We start from the raw sequence: 15,806 nt of genomic DNA on the forward strand, positions 1-15,806 counted from the left end.
CCTTTCACATCTCAGCCTGAGAGTTTGGAGATTTTGGATGCATTTGGTTATTCAGTTCCTCTATCTGTTCACAGAATGAAACAGTTAAAGTGAATCAGTGGAGTTAAGTAGATAAGATTTCATGGCAGCAGGGCCACCATATGTTGATGCATTGAGGCGCATTACTTGGCTGCTCACTGGAACCAGAATTTGCTTTGAGCTCTACACAGATAGTATAACAGAACGTGGCAGGGAAGGTTTCATGCTGATTGTGGTCACTGGGGGAAGCAGAAGAGTTCAGCTAACCAGCAGCAAGCACTGTCCTGCCAATTGGAAGAAGTACTGAGCTTAAAAAAAATCCAAGCAAATCTGGGACCTGGTTGCAGATGTTATTGAGTACAGCAAAGATATTTTAAAAACTATGAGAAATTGAATTTTGATTGAATCACAGTTGGAAGATGATAAAATAAATGATTGACTTTATAAACACAAAATACCAAATTTACTGCAATTAAACAATGATCAAAAGAATTTGCCTGTTTCTTGTAAATATGAAACAGCAATCTGGCACAAAGAAATAATAGACAATTATGAACAATAATATTTGGATTAATTTAGGTTTAAGTTTTAATCTAAGCTGTTCAAGTGCAGCTATAACACTACCTAACAATCAGGAAAACCATCCAGATATGTCCAATCTGGCCAATTACCATCCCTTCAGTCCACTCTCAATCATCAGCTAAGTGATGGAATGTGTCATTGATACATGTGCTATCAAGTGACACTTACTCAGAAATAACATGCTTATTTTGAGTTCCTTCAGGGCCACTTGGCTCCAAACCTCATTACAGCCTTGGTCCAAACATCACAAATGAGCTAAATTCCAAAGGAGAGGAGAGAGAATGACTGCCCTTGACATCAGGGGCTGAATTTTATATTCCCCCGGCAGGTGTGTTTCTAGCAGGGGGTGGGGGGGGGGGCAGATAAAATAGTGTGAGTGCGCATCCCACCAGCTTCCTGCCCACCGCCCCATAATACATGGGGAGGCGGGTGGGCACTGAAATCGGTAGCCCATTCGCCACATTTAAATGAACAATTCAGGGTCAATTAGGCTTGTTATCAAGCCAATGACCATGATAATATGCTGCCCCTGCCATAAAACCTTTAGCAAAGCCCGGGAGGGGGGAAGGGTTCACTCATCAGGAGCTGCCCTTTGCCGATTGCAGAGAGGGCCCTCCTTAGGCTGAACAGCCCCTTCCTTACTGCCCACTCCCTCTGTTAAACCCACCCCCTCCACCCCCAACCCAAACCTCCCTCGGACCCCAGACTTACCTGCTCCGGGGAGCCAAGGCCTTGGCATCCTCTCTTCACCAGCAGTCCTGGCAGCGGCCACTGACATTTTCCAGGAGCTGCCAGGACTGCTGGCCAATCCCCAATGAGGGCCAGAAGCCCCACCCGGCCCTCATTAATCAGCCCCAGAGCGCTTTATGGCTGCGGCACAGGTCGGCGTGAAGTGCGTTGGCTCCACATCAAGTGGTTTCCGGCGGGTGGGGGGGAGCGGCTGACCATGCTGTCCACACCATCCTCCCACCCCCATATTATTCAGCCCCAAGGTAGCTGAGCCTGGCATCAAAGACCCCTTGTAAAATTGAAGTCAATAGGAATCGGGGAAAAGTCTCCACCAGTTGGAGTCATAACTAACACAAAGGAAAATGGTTGTGGTTGTTGGAGGTCAATCATCACAGCCTCTGGCTATCCCTGCAAGCCTTCCTCAGGATAATGTAATGTCCTAGGCCCAGTCACCTTGAGCTGTTTCATCAATGACCTTCCCACTAAAATCAGTCAGAACTGGGGATGTTCACTGATGATTGCACAATGTTAAGCACCATTCACTACTACTCAGATACTGAAGCAGTCCATGCCACATGCAGCAAGACCTTGACAACATTCAGGATTGGGTTGATATGTGGCAAGTAACATTCATGCCACACAAGTGCCAGGCAATGTCCATCTCCAACAAGAGAGAATCTAACCATCGCCCCTTGACACTCAATGGCATTGCCAGTGCTGAATCCCCCACTATCAACATTCTAGGGGTTACCATTGACCAGCCATATAAATACCGAAGCTACAATAGCTGGTCAGAGACTGGGAACTATCTGGAAAATAACTTGCCTTCTGACTCCCCAAAGCCTACCTATCATCCACAAAGCATCAGTCAGGAATGTGAGTGGAAGCGGAATGCATTCCACTTGCCTGAATGAATACAGCTCCAACAACATTCAAGAAATTCAAAACCATCCAAAACAAATCAGCCTGCTTGATGCGTACCCCAGTGACTGCCTTAAACATTCATTCTCTCTATCACAGCACACAATGGCAGCAGTTACCATCAACAAGATGCATGGCAGCAACTCACCAGGCTCCTTCGACAACACTTCTACTACCTAGAAGAACAAAGGCAGCAGACATATGGGAATACCAACATCTGCAAGTCTCTTTCAAGTCACACACCATTCTGACTTGGAACTATTATCAACGTTCCTTCACTGTTGCTGGGTCAAAATCCTGGAACACCCTTCAAAACAGTACTGTGGGTGTACCTATGGTTCAAGAAGGCAGCTCACCACCACCCTCTCAAGGACAATTAGGGATGGGCAATAAAAATACTGCCTTGCCAGCGATGCCCACATCCAGTGAACAAATAAAAAATATTACTGACTTAATAATTTATTTCTACCATTGACTATTACTTAGTTGCAGGATTTTTTTTAGAGCATACATGACTGAGTCGTTCCCTGCGCATATCTTGGAGTCAAAGCTGTGTTGCATCAAAGCAAAAAGTATTGTATAACCAGCTGATAAAAATATTAAAGCAAGGCATCGTGTGTGGTATTGAGAGACAGATTCTTAACATGAGGGAGTGAAACAAAATACGGCAAAGTGGAATTTTCACAATACTGTCCAGTCTGGGCCTTCACAATTATTACAAGTCACAAAAGATTAAAGTAATATCTTGGAAGGGTGGGACTGAGAAATTTAATGTTAACTAAAAGAAACGCCGAGCCCAATGGATTTGATTTAAAATGTCAGCTGTCAAACACTCTAGAAACGCATTTCTCTAGGAAAAATCTATAGAAATGATCCCTAAGAGTATAAAGACCTCCAGTGGGGAAATATGAAAAACAGTCAAAGATAATGAACTCAGAAAGAAACATCACTTCTGGGAAACTATGAGAACTGCTGAAAACTGACTTCTGTATCAGTTACGCCTGAACACTTATTACTGTCTCTCACTGGACTGCTCAGCCTTCTCGAAATGGCTCTTTATGGACTAGTTATTTTGCAGTATTGATTGAGGGGATCGGCTCACATTGCCTGGGTTTCGCATTGGTTGCAGCACACGCTGCAACTGGTGGAAAGACATCTCTATAAACCTTTTTTTTAATAAAGTCTCAAAAGATCCAGCAGACAACGTTTTTATATTATTAAAGCTGGTCCAGAAAAGGAACTCTGCACATATTAAACCTGCATAGATTGAGGTGCAATTTTCTTGAGCATGAAGCAGTGTACTAATATCATGTGCCACTTTGAAACTGGTGCTGGTATCAAACTAATAGCTGCAATTTAAAGGCTGCATTAAACATATTAATATATCAAATTATACCAATGACGTGGGCAACTATCAAATCGGCCATGTTTAAAATAAGTTTTTGTTGTCATTAAAAATAGCTGCTGTCTGATTTTCTCTGTCGTGAATTCATATCTGATTTTAAGTGCATCAACATAGCCCAGCCATTATGCTACCATCCCCATGGGAATGGGAATTAACTTTGGGTGTTTTGAGGGATAAGTGGCAGTATAATAGGGGACAGATAAAATTATTCATCTATCTGAGCATTGCTGTAGCATGGTTCTAGTTTTCAAACAATTTCAATGCAATAATGTTTGAAGATAGATAAAATTAACTACAATTCAGTGATCTGACCAAAAGGAAACCGGCGTGTTTACAGCAGTTGATAAATTAGTGATAAATTAGCAAAAAATATCCATAGTGACATTCACAAGGTTATTAAATTAATTAACATTTCATTGCTGGATGTAATGATTGGTCTAGGAATGTGGTGACGGGCAGGTTACTATGTTTTTCTTTGCCTGTTTTGATTGCTAGCTTATACAGGAACATTACTTTCACATAAATATTATTGATATATGTCCCTGAGCAGCTGCATAAACAGAATATCAATAAACGGGAACAACAAACATCTTTACATCCTCCAAATTAACTAAATCTGTCGATTCTGATTTGCAATCAGCATTTTTGTGATTGACCCACATTAAAATGTGACTTAGTCTCTATTTGTCAGCCAAGTATGCGGACAATGGCAGGAACGCTCTGCAGTAGCGTGGGTAGGCTCTTTGGGAAGCGGCCGGATATCAGACGGTAGGTGTAATTCCCTCTGTACCGGGCCCATCAGATGGACAATCATGGGCAGATATACAGACTATAAAGAAGCACTTCAGTAGGCTAGTTCACCAGAATTCAAGGGTTTCGAGGTGTTAATTGCAATACGGTAACACTTGTGCCTAGTTAATTTTTGATTTAAAAAATCTATTATGTAATTATGTAATTGTGCAGAATCCCTGACGAGGTTCTCCCATAAATATGTTATGTTTGTTACTTTTCGATCCAGCGTCAAACTGCTGCTAATGCTGCCTGATGTCTACAGGGTCACTGTTAATGCTGCCATCACCTTGAAAAGTGCGGAATTGTCGCAGAGGAGCCGCATCTCCGGGAACTCATTGATTTGACCATTGTGCACAAGTGACAAGAGGCGGGATGACATTGATCCAATTAATCATCCCATTCCCTAAATTGGTGTGAGGAAATCGGGCGTATAAATGAAGTACAAGTACATTCTAATCGTAGTCAGAATGGTTGGCGAGCGGTCAGTAGATGGCAGTGCAAATGTCATTTCCCAAGATCTAGCTCGAAAACCTAATTGATTAAATAGAAGTGTTCAGTATTTATTAAAAAGTACATCGCAGAATTTAATTCATATCATATACAAAAACTGTCTAAATGTTAACTGTTTTAAGCCACCTTGACATATTATGTACAGCATACAAGTAGTTTAGAAACTCTTGGTATGGAAATCTTCATATTTAGACTAAAACTGGAATGTAAAACTTTGTATGGAATCATGATGTCCTGTAAGGCAGTCCAACTTAAACCCTTTATAAATATAAAAAGGCAATGTGACGTATCTGAAAATATTTCTGCCCAACCCACAAATGATTTGTTCAGTCTTTTCTGTAATGCAACACATTATCTATAATAACTCACTCAACAGGTGGATTGCAATGGGAGAAAGAGATGGTTAACACAGTACGTACATTTTTTTTTATCTTATCCGGTATATTCTTAACTGCAATGACCTGAAACATGTTTGGCAATTATAAACTGGCAATGCGATCGTTTCAGAAGGATGTTATGAAAATACATCTAGTTAAAGAGTATATTGGCCTAGGAACATTTAATTTGGTACCGCGTCAAACGCGAGTAGTTTATTATCCGTTAGCATGGCAGTACGATCATATATATTAACACTAACAGTAATACTAGGAAGATCAAGGGATATGGAAAATAACAGTGCTGGTTTTGAACAAATCATTACAAGCTATTTAATTTTATGAATGGGCACAAGTTCATTCTTCAACTTCCCTCGCTGGGCCTCTTGCTCATATTTTTAGAACCATGATATTTAACATTAATAGTGTGGGGTCCTCTAACATATTGCATGTCGAGTTGTGAGTAATCGTAACATTGCTATTGCAAGATGTGAAGATGTGTATATAGGCAGCACAACATCGCCTTAAACTAGACCTTGTCACATTACAAAGACGTTTCAGAGATTCTTGTCAATATAGGGAATGTTCGAATACAGCTGATCAGAATTAAACTGTATAACGGCATAAGGTGTCTAGATGAAACCTTTTAGATCAATATGCGCTTGGGTAAGTATTGCGTTTCACCAGTTTAAATATCGAACCCTAGTTCATCATTTTACCTTTTGTGAATGCCTTAAAACACACACACATAATTGACACCGTCATAGATCTATACATGAAATGTATATGCACTCCAAACTCCTGTGAGCGGAGAATTAAATCCATTAAACAGATTTCCGCATAACCTGCATCGGTTGGATTATTTCAACTTCTAATCGGTTAGAGTCCAATGCACGAAATTTAAATTTCAACTATGATTTCAAAAATGTAGAAATTTATAGCAGCCTCGCCTGAAATAAAATAGTTTAATTCCTGCATTTAAAGCTCTTTAAATGCAAGAATACACAACAGCCCTTGCAGTTACAGTGCAGACGGGGTGTTTTAATTAGTGTGTCTAACAGTTGTGCGGATTTAGTGGAAATGTTCACATTCAAAAAAGGCTCTGAAGATTGTGTACCCCCAACTGACTCGCCGATTCTGTCGACATATGGCCCCAGTGTCACAATTCCCCACATGGGGAACTGCCTCTCAGTTTCAAGGCTGTTTCTCTACTTTAATCATCACTGTTAAAAATACATCTGCCACAGTTTTACCTTCACAAACTAAAAAGCAATTGCCATACAGTATACTGAATGATAAAGTCAGATTTTCACCGGAGTTTATCATTCGGTCAGCGCATTTACACTTTTTTGCGAGGCACTAATGGAAAATCCTGGGATACAAGTACTGAAGTCAGACATCTGGAAAATAATATAGCGGTATACAGTATCCGGTAAGAAAACGGCCTTACTTGTACCAGGGTCATCTGGGATCCGAGTGCCAGTAGGATCTTCTCTGTTTTAGTTGGATAGGGATTGTCCCGGTGTTTGTAAAGCCATTGTTTCAGGGGACGAGCCATATCCTGGAGAGCCTGTCGTTTGTGCCTCACTTTCCCTCCACCCTGCCGAGAACTGCAAACAGTTCAAGGTACAGGTTTGTCAGTAGTCAATTCAGCAGTAATAATATAACCTTTTTCAAGACAGTCGACGCAACCATTCCTTTGAAAGCGTCATTGCTTTAATTGTTATAATTATTTCAGTCCACGCGAAGGCCCATATAGTCACAAAGAGTGGGCAATGTACACGATGTATTGTGCTCCGCATCGCACACTACACTGCACTTTCCGAAATCAGTTACCACACCTTACCTTTTAGGAAACAATAATTCGTCACATTAATGTGTAAATTACAAAACCCACAAATGGCAAATGAACGCCTGCCTTAAGACCAGTGTTAAAAATTCACTTTGTTCGGGGGAGAAATGGTAACAGAAATGTGTGCAATTTTTAAAATCAATCACATGTTTAACATTACTTTCCCGAAGAAGGCGCATCTCAGCGGGAATATTAAAATCCAACCCACAGCAGTCATGAATTGTCACTACAATTAAAAAAATACAGTTAAATCGGTGTCAGGTTGGAAAAAAAAATTCTCATGTTTCTGGTGATTTAATTGTTAGACAAAAATAAAATTCGTTTTAGTAATGGATCTGAGACACCGCAGAAATATTCGCGTACGTGTGTTGGGGGGAGGCGTTCTCGGCAAGGTTCCCCTGGATCAGTGAATGTCGGTATTGTGGGCACATGTTACAAACACAGTTGTAGAGAATTTCAGCACAGAAACAAGCCATTCAGCCCAACTGGTCCGTGCTGGTGTTTAAAGTATTTCAAATTCATTTCAGCTGAAGCGTTTGGGAAGTTTCTCAGAGACCTGATTAAGGCTCTGTATAAAATGGAACTTTCCCCGTCCTTAAATGAGTGCAGGTCTTTGTTGCTCTAGTTGAACGCCAATCAGTAAAGCTCGCTTCTGCCCCTATATTCATATAAAGAAAGACTTGCATTTGTATAGCTCCCTTCATCACCTCATGACGTTCCAAAGCGTTTTTCAGCCAATGAAGTAGTTTTGAAATGCAATCACTGTGGTAACGTAGGACATGTGACCTCCGACTTGCGCACAGCAAGCTTCCACAAATAGTAGTGTGATAATGACCAAGGTAATCATGTTTTTTTTTAGATGATGCCAACTGAGAAATAAACATTACAATATTGTGGGCATGTGGGTGTGAGTTTTGCGTGCTGTATTTGCAAGGATGTGAGCACTGCTTGTGATTAGTCGGCGGATTTATAGTGTCTGTAAAGTGCGTCCGTAGCCGAGGGACCTGATGTGAATCTTGTCTGTATGTGTGTATTCAAGCTGAGTGCTGTAGATGTCGCTGTGAAGCTGAAGGCACCAGATCCAGTTATTACAGACACTTGTATTCTGACCTGGTGATGATGATACTTCTGACTCACGTTCCCTTGCACACTGCCAGACCGTCGCGGTATTGCTAAACTTTCGCAGTCCATTTTCATGACCCCCAAAGCATTTGTCATCAAGCATCCTTGTTACCCGATAAATACTCAAGGTTAAATACTGTTTGTGTTTGAGATGGAATTTTATCTCGTTTCTCACGGAAAATGTATTTAGTGAACACGACTATAAAAAGAAGAAAAATATATCAAATTTCTTGAAACCCACTGAAATTTTTGATTTAAAATAGTGATTTGAATTTGATTTATTTTTGTCGTTGGAATTTGAAATAATTGAAACACATAAATCAATGACAAAATTTCTACCATATAACATTGATTTAGGTGTACATATGACATCTGTATATATGTATGTACATATGATATCTGGCTATCCTTGAATTGTTTTAAAGTTTTACCGTGAAGACTGTTGCAGCTATGAAATCCTAGGAGTTAAATGTCATTGCTATTTAGACTCTTCTATCTTGTTGCACTTGTTTGAGCGTCTGATGCAATGAGGCATTGCAGAAAACAGAATAGATTCACAATCAGGAGTTTCACTATTAACAACAATATGAAAGGGTAATTTGAATGTGTTCAAATACTTCGAGTTTTTTATAGAAAGGTTAACAGAAAGGTGTCTCGTTTCGAATGGCAAAATGAAATGGGCAGTGCATGTTTGCTAATTACTAACACTAATACTGCGCTGATGTAATCAGAAACTCGTAATCACATCACCAGAAGGTTCATTTCAACATAACTGTCAAATACGGCGAAGAGAAAAATGTTGTTTTAATCTCATGTACATGGGCCGTCAGATTAAGATACTGCACCGTACACCGCCTGCTGCACTTTCTCTACACAATGCATGCATCCCGTCCTGTTTTTTTGGAATGTCTTCTGACTATTTAGGGGCAGAAGCGGATTGCTTACCGACAAAACACAATTTCAACTTCTCCGATGTCAGTGTGTCAGGGTGCATGGCACGGATGAAGAGTGAGTGCGTTGTGCAATTCTGCTTAACCACTTTTCCTTCCAGACACTAATGAAACACATTCCTGTTATACAAGATCGAGATAAAGTTATGATCATACCCAGACCTCCTGTGTCGCAGGCCCCTCTGACTTCTACCAGACGGACTGTCCGGCATCATCAGCTCCTGGTGCTGCTCTTCCATGACTTCCATATAGGTCCTGCTGTTCCTCTCAACCTCATTAGCTTTTTCTTCGAAAAGGACTTGGTTGGTAAATTTATTAAACACGATGGTGTTCATCTTTCTACGTTCCAATGTCAGTCTCACTATTGGATGAAAGTGTTGTGATTTGAAGATCGAACCTGGTTTACTGGAGGCAAAGGATAAAAAGAATCGTAGGTTACTTCAAAACAAAACTTAAACGACCCCCGTTGCCATGTAAATGAAGGCGAAAGAAAACTCCGTGCACAGAGGAAGGAACCGGCCGTGTGCCAAAATAGACAAAATGCAGACCATTCATAGTGAATGGCCGTGTTATTCACTTTCACCGGCAAATGAGAGTTTGTTTTTCTACATCGTGTTGTTTACAACCCTCAAATACGCGCCATCCGCAAGGTTAAAGAGCGAAAAGAAATCTGCAGATGAAAGGGAATATTGGGACTGATAACTTCACTATTCGATCACCCGCTGAGAATCCTAGGTTAAGGTTAAAAAAAAAAGTTCTGTCCTATGTGTAAAAAAAATACAAATTGGAGCTATTGGAACCTCAGTATCGACCAGGATAGTGAAATAAATTCCTTTAGCGTGTGATCTGGGGACACGGGCACACAAGCAACGGAAACAAGAGAAAGATAACTTTTAATCGGCCACTTTTCAGCATTAGAGGCCAAACGCGCGTCTCGTTTACATCTTGTCCTTAACTGTTCGCTTTGCTGCAGTGGATCTACACAACAGTCAAAACTTGTCTCGCAAAGCCAAGGGTTTGAAGTAAACAGTAAACTCCCGGGACATCTGCGCAAGCTCGTTTTAGGACTACTGGTGCCTTGTAGACACATTAATAGAAACGTTTTTAATGATTAATGTTTCTTACGTGTGTTCGGAGGCAGCGCGGGTGCTGATTCAGACAGAGCTTCCATTCAGAATAGATTGTTAGATATTACAGCGCATCTGAACGAGGCTGAGAAACATCACGCACACATTTACAATGTACGTGGGCAGCCCAGTCTTGTGGGGTGGGGTGTGTTTACATTATCTATCAGTGTTTCCAGAGAATTCCGATTCATTGTCTTTCTCCCCCCATCCCACCCCACTCCCCCCCCCCCCCCCCCCCTCTCTCTCTCTCTCTTTCTGGGAATACCTCGGGGAATAGCTTCCAGACACCGTCAGAAAATACCCAACACGTGTCTGCCGTCTGATCAGATAATAGTCCAATTGTTTCACAGCCTGACTTACCTGACTCCTCTGGCTACATGCGATCGGCTCTCCTCACTTTCTTTTGGTAAACTAATTTCTCTAATCAAAATTGGGTTTGGATGTTGAATTACATGAAGAGTGTAGAAAGTTGCTGAGCTCCCCCAACAGCACCCCTCCCCCCCACCCCCCGCCCCAATTCCCGGACTGAGACCACAGTACATCGGGCGTCACACATTTCGAAGGCTGTACCTTCCTGCGCCTTATTGAGCTGTAGACAGCTGAGATGTTGATAAGATTTTAAAACCGCAAGCGAGCCCGCAGGTCAGCTGGCCGGCCTGCCAACTCCAAGTCAACAGCATTCAGCAAACAGCTTGCAACAACCCGTTTAGCCGTTATCCTGCGAACATTTTGCCACCCAGCTTCGAGCCCCTTCCTTCTGTGAGCGCCCGATTCACCATTTCAGATCAACCCCTGTGCAATGTAACAGGTCCGAAAGGGGTTTCTGAAGTCTCCGCGCCTTTTTGTCACTTAATAGGAACACATTCTACCGAGTGCACGCTGTCAGCCGAGAATGTGCTGAATTAGTATTCCACCAACAAACACTATTGGAAAGCAGAGAAGGAGTGACAGAGTGACGGTACCTGGTTTGGGTTTTGGAAGGATCCGGTCAGTGTGGTAAAGCGATAAGAGCGAGTAGTAATCCAGCTCCTGTGTGCATTTGCATTCCCATTTCACATCGCTTGTCAGTCAGACTGAACTGAAACCGCACGAACCACGCTCGCCTCTCTCCTATTTACCCTGATGGCAGCCCTAACCCCGGAACCTGAATAAACAGCATTGACCATGTTTCCCAGCTGCTCTGCCTAGTCTGTGAACATAGACTGACTGCATTACACAGTTTCCGGGAAGGTGCCGCGGGAGGCTGGCTCTGCCTGTTTTACAGGATCCTGTTCTCCCGCTCCTAAATATAGCGCGTTTATTTCATTTCCAGCAAGAACATTTCCGTTCTAAATAAAGTGACCTGGTGCATTTTCGTTTCATTTTCCTCCCTCAAATGCAGCACTGAAAATATATTCACTCATGTTTCAGAAAATGAATTATAATCCAGGTATTCACATTGATAACATCAACTGGATTGGATTTTCCAACACACCTTTCGCGGTCAATTTGTCACAGCGTTTACAATAATGTCATTTTGTCTTTTAGGGAGTTACATTGTAAATTTACCCTTCAATCATATTTCTGGTCATAATTCCTCTTTGCACACCTCCCCATATATTTATCCCCATTAAAAGGCCACATATCATCTGCACTTCAATGTGAAATATCGAAGATGGTGTTCATTCGGAAAACCCGTTTTAGCTGAAGATAAATTAACTTAAATATGAATTATAGCATTTCGTTTCTAAAATGCTTTCCTATTTGTGCACCACAACACGCGGGGGTCTCTCAAACATCTTGGGCAACAGGGTTATATTTAGACTGGATTGATTCTCTTGCAAGAAGGGTGGATCTCCTATAAAACTGACCCATAAGTGAAACTCAAAACTTTGACAACAATTAGAATCTGCACAAGAATAACGCGAGTACAAATGACCACATTCGCAAATTTATCGGAGAAGGTGAATTTTCCGAATCAGAAGTTGATTTAATTTCCTTGGTTTGGGGAGAGAGTGTTTAATACATCATTTCGCAGTGGAATGTGTGTTCGATCAGCGTCCCATATTTTTCAGTGTGAATCAGCACCAGCTATTTTCGATTTCATTCATTGAATAAATCACGGGCATTCTTTTTTTTAATGCTGTTGGATTGTAGAATTGTAGAAAGCTAGATATTGATCAAGGCTGCCTTAGAAAATTGCGCAATGTTATTGGGCTGGGCCAGGTTTTGTTGTAAGGTAACTTGAACAAATGCTGTTAGTTACCTCCGAGGGTTCCAAGGTTGCATCCTCCGTGCACCGACCTTGCTGAGGAGTGGTCAGAAGCAGATGGAGACTTTACAATTCTCCTGTTAAAAAAAAGCTTGTGTTGACCAACAATTTGGCATTATCGAGAATAAAGGGATGCCAGGATGTTCTTGAATACCTGCGAGTGCTGAGTGCAAGTGTTCACGTGAGTTTGACCTTTTTACATGAGGTGACATTTTAACCGTGTCCTACTTCGTTACCATAAAGATAGTCGAAGAAATGATTAAATTTCTCACAAGGCTAGGGTCTGTGTACTGACTGAACACAGCGGTTAATGTTACTGGGCTGTCAGCGACCCAGTTGAAGTAATTGCAAACATAAACGTTATACAACCCGAGTTTAAAATGCTCGAAGTGAAAACAGAAACATTGGAAGCTCACAGCGGGTCCGTCAAGCAACTAAGAATTGTGACCTCTACCCTTCCCAACACACAGACGCCCCTGTAGCTTTCACTGAAGTGACACACTTACAAACCGGGATGTATGATCAGCGCGTCTGAACCAATTCAGAGTATTCGAATCGCCCCGTCGTTAAAGCCGTTATCCAGAGAAGATGCAATGGCGGCTCCAGGATACCAGGAATGATTTACGAGGGTCACCCTCGAAAAGTAAGAAAATTAAAGCATTCATAATCCTGGTGGCCTCGAGGGTAAAAACTATTCGAAACAGCCAAATCATCCCGCGAAAGAGTGGGGACACGGCAAACAAAATATAATGCGACAGGAGGTATCAGCATTAAAACACCATCATCGCCACGCAATGTAAAAATTATCTTGCCTTTTGAGGTATCACACTCTGATCAATTGCCTCTCGTTTTATTTTGACAGCATTTACCGTGTTGCTCCCCCATTTTGAGTGATCCCGACCCAAGCGGTTGCCCACGGCCACTGCCCTTGAACTATCGTGTGAAACGCATCACTTTTAGGCACTTTACACCCAACCGCAGTGCGCACAGATTATTTTGCATCACAAAACACTGGAATTCACACTGTTTCTCGCTTTTAGTCCTAAATTTCCAGTGTTGATTTCAAGTAACATGAATGTTGGGAGTTGAAACTAACGCAAAGATCGAGGTTGATGCACATTTTGACGGACGGTCTTGTGAAAATATCAGTCTTTCATCACAGTGCTTAATACAAAAGGAGTTTGTGAAAATTGGCATAAGTGGGCTGCTGATTTGGCGAGACTGAGACTGGAGGCAGGCAATTTGCATTGTGCAGTGCTTTTTAAATATAAAAAAAACCTCATGTTTCTTTTAAACAATGTTAATACTCGCTATTACCGTGGGTTTCTTAGCAAGCCGGGTTAAGTGGACCATGAAATAAATAACTTTTCATTAGTTGTCACTTCAGCAGGTCACTCCGATTCCGCAAATAGGATGTCTAACGGCCTTACCATCTCACTCCAGAAAGCTTTGTTCAAATGGGGGTGGGGGACTCTCGCACTGAGCGATAGGTTGTGCGATCCGCGGTCTAAACTGGAAGCTGGGCAATGTTGGTGATTTAACTCTAGTAACCGGATTGGTTGCCGTTCGATGCAACAAAAAAAAAAGCATCTACTAAATAAAAATCGGGTTTATTTTGCAGGCTTATTAAGTAGAATCACGGAAGAACTTGATTAAGCTTGTCCAGCTCTACAGGAATAATTTGAAGCTGCGTATATGTATTCTTTTGCGGAGACCTGCAAAACGGATTTGTATTTGCAAAACTAAACCTACAAAACGGAGTGGACGAAACTAGGTTGTACGTTTGTTTCCAGCTTTCACTTACATCCAGTGGAAGGTTTCAATCACTTTTATTAACAAAATGAAAGCTATTTTCTCGATACCCTCATTGCCAACTCTCTGAACTGTCTCACACATACACACGCGATGTGGATTATCTGGACTCGACGCCGTCCTTCTTTGCATCTGGAATGAATTTAGCAATAAAACGGCACAGTTTAATAGTGTGGTCTATATTGTTTTATTTAGATTTATTTCGGAGAAGCTGCAAAGGCGGAGAGCACGCAAAACTGGAGCTCCTTATGCGGTAACCGGGTGTTCATATAAACAGTAAAAGCTGTGTTTAAAAACTTCATTGATGTGGAATAATCTGGTCTAAGAGGACTAGGTGCAATGAGATAGATTACTGCAATATACACGATTTATGACATACGGTTATCTGACTGATCGTACTTTGTTACCAACATTTGTTTCTTTTTAAATTGTGCCATTCAGCGTTTTAAGATTTTATTGCCGACATAAATCTAACAGTTTGATAATCAGTTTAATAAACTATAACGTTATATTTTGTGAGGAAATCAGCGGGTTTCAAGCCGATTGTTTACATCCCAGAGCGATGCCTGGAAAGGTATCGTGTTACAATTGTCGGTAATGAGAACATGCACTGCGCCCGAAGTTCCTTATAGAAATGACGGGCGGATCCATGCTGAGTGCCTTCAGAGGTGATGGAACCCAGGCTGTGACCTTCGTGTTGGATTCGGGTGTGGCGGGGCGGGAAACGATCTTTGAAATTCAGATTTGTGATCCGAACCTAAAATGCTGTAGGTTTGTCCTGGTGAGAGAGAAGCCCAATCTCATGGACCGCATTCTTAGGTTGAGGACGTTAATTCATATCCGGGGAATTTCACCTTATGTCTTCCATTGACCTGGTTTTTTTGATTGTTTGACTAGGAAATTGTTACGTGAAAATAAAACACGAACATCCAGGAGTGTCGACAGAACTCCAAATGTGTCAGTGGCACAATTAACAACAGGTCATTCTTACTTGTGCAATTGACTACGTGGCGTCCCAGCCTCTGCGATTATGCGGCGTTTCAATATTCATCCTATAAAAGCACACTTTTAAACTAGACAGACATAATAGGCCAGTTAATGAGCATGGTCACTTTTATTAAAAAAAGCTGCAGGCTCTCATTTTAACTGAAATTCTTGCCAATTTCAGTCAGTGTCTGTAATGCACAGCAAGCCTGTTAGCATCAGCAAAGAAAAAAAAACCTCAGCTGTGGATCCTCTCTGTTTCCTTCCCAGGTGCATTCCTGGTGCTTTCCGATCTTCAAAATTAGCAGTTCTCTCCTTTTTATTTGTATATTTAATTGAATTTTTATACACCGATTAAGTTTTAAAGAAAAATAAGT

The 15,806-nt window shown here is 41.5% G+C and overlaps 1 protein-coding gene across 5 annotated transcripts in view; it reads right to left on the bottom strand.

The window, feature by feature from the left end:
* mkxa (mohawk homeobox a) overlaps positions 1–11,480 on the bottom strand; it is a 75,310-nt gene extending 63,830 nt beyond the window's left edge. For 2 of the 5 annotated variants that reach the window (XR_013574242.1, XM_078534998.1), the window contains exons 1-3: positions 11,345–11,480; positions 9,412–9,660; positions 6,782–6,941 (exon numbers count right to left, since the gene is read on the bottom strand). Coding sequence is in view for 4 of the 5 variants with exons in the window: in XM_078534998.1 (XP_078391124.1) it covers positions 6,782–6,941; positions 9,412–9,590 (339 nt within the window). In the remaining variant the exon portion in view is untranslated. Of the gene's footprint in view, positions 1–6,781; positions 6,942–9,411; positions 10,009–10,380; positions 10,478–11,344 lie in introns of those variants that run through there. The other 3 variants (XM_078535001.1, XM_078535000.1, XM_078534999.1) reach the window with 3 other exon arrangements.
* Positions 11,481–15,806: the final 4,326 nt, after the last annotated feature.

Source organism: Cetorhinus maximus, unplaced genomic scaffold (genome assembly GCF_964194155.1).
Source record: "Cetorhinus maximus unplaced genomic scaffold, sCetMax3.hap1.1 HAP1_SCAFFOLD_196, whole genome shotgun sequence".
In the NCBI taxonomy this organism is placed as follows: domain Eukaryota; kingdom Metazoa; phylum Chordata; class Chondrichthyes; order Lamniformes; family Cetorhinidae; genus Cetorhinus; species Cetorhinus maximus.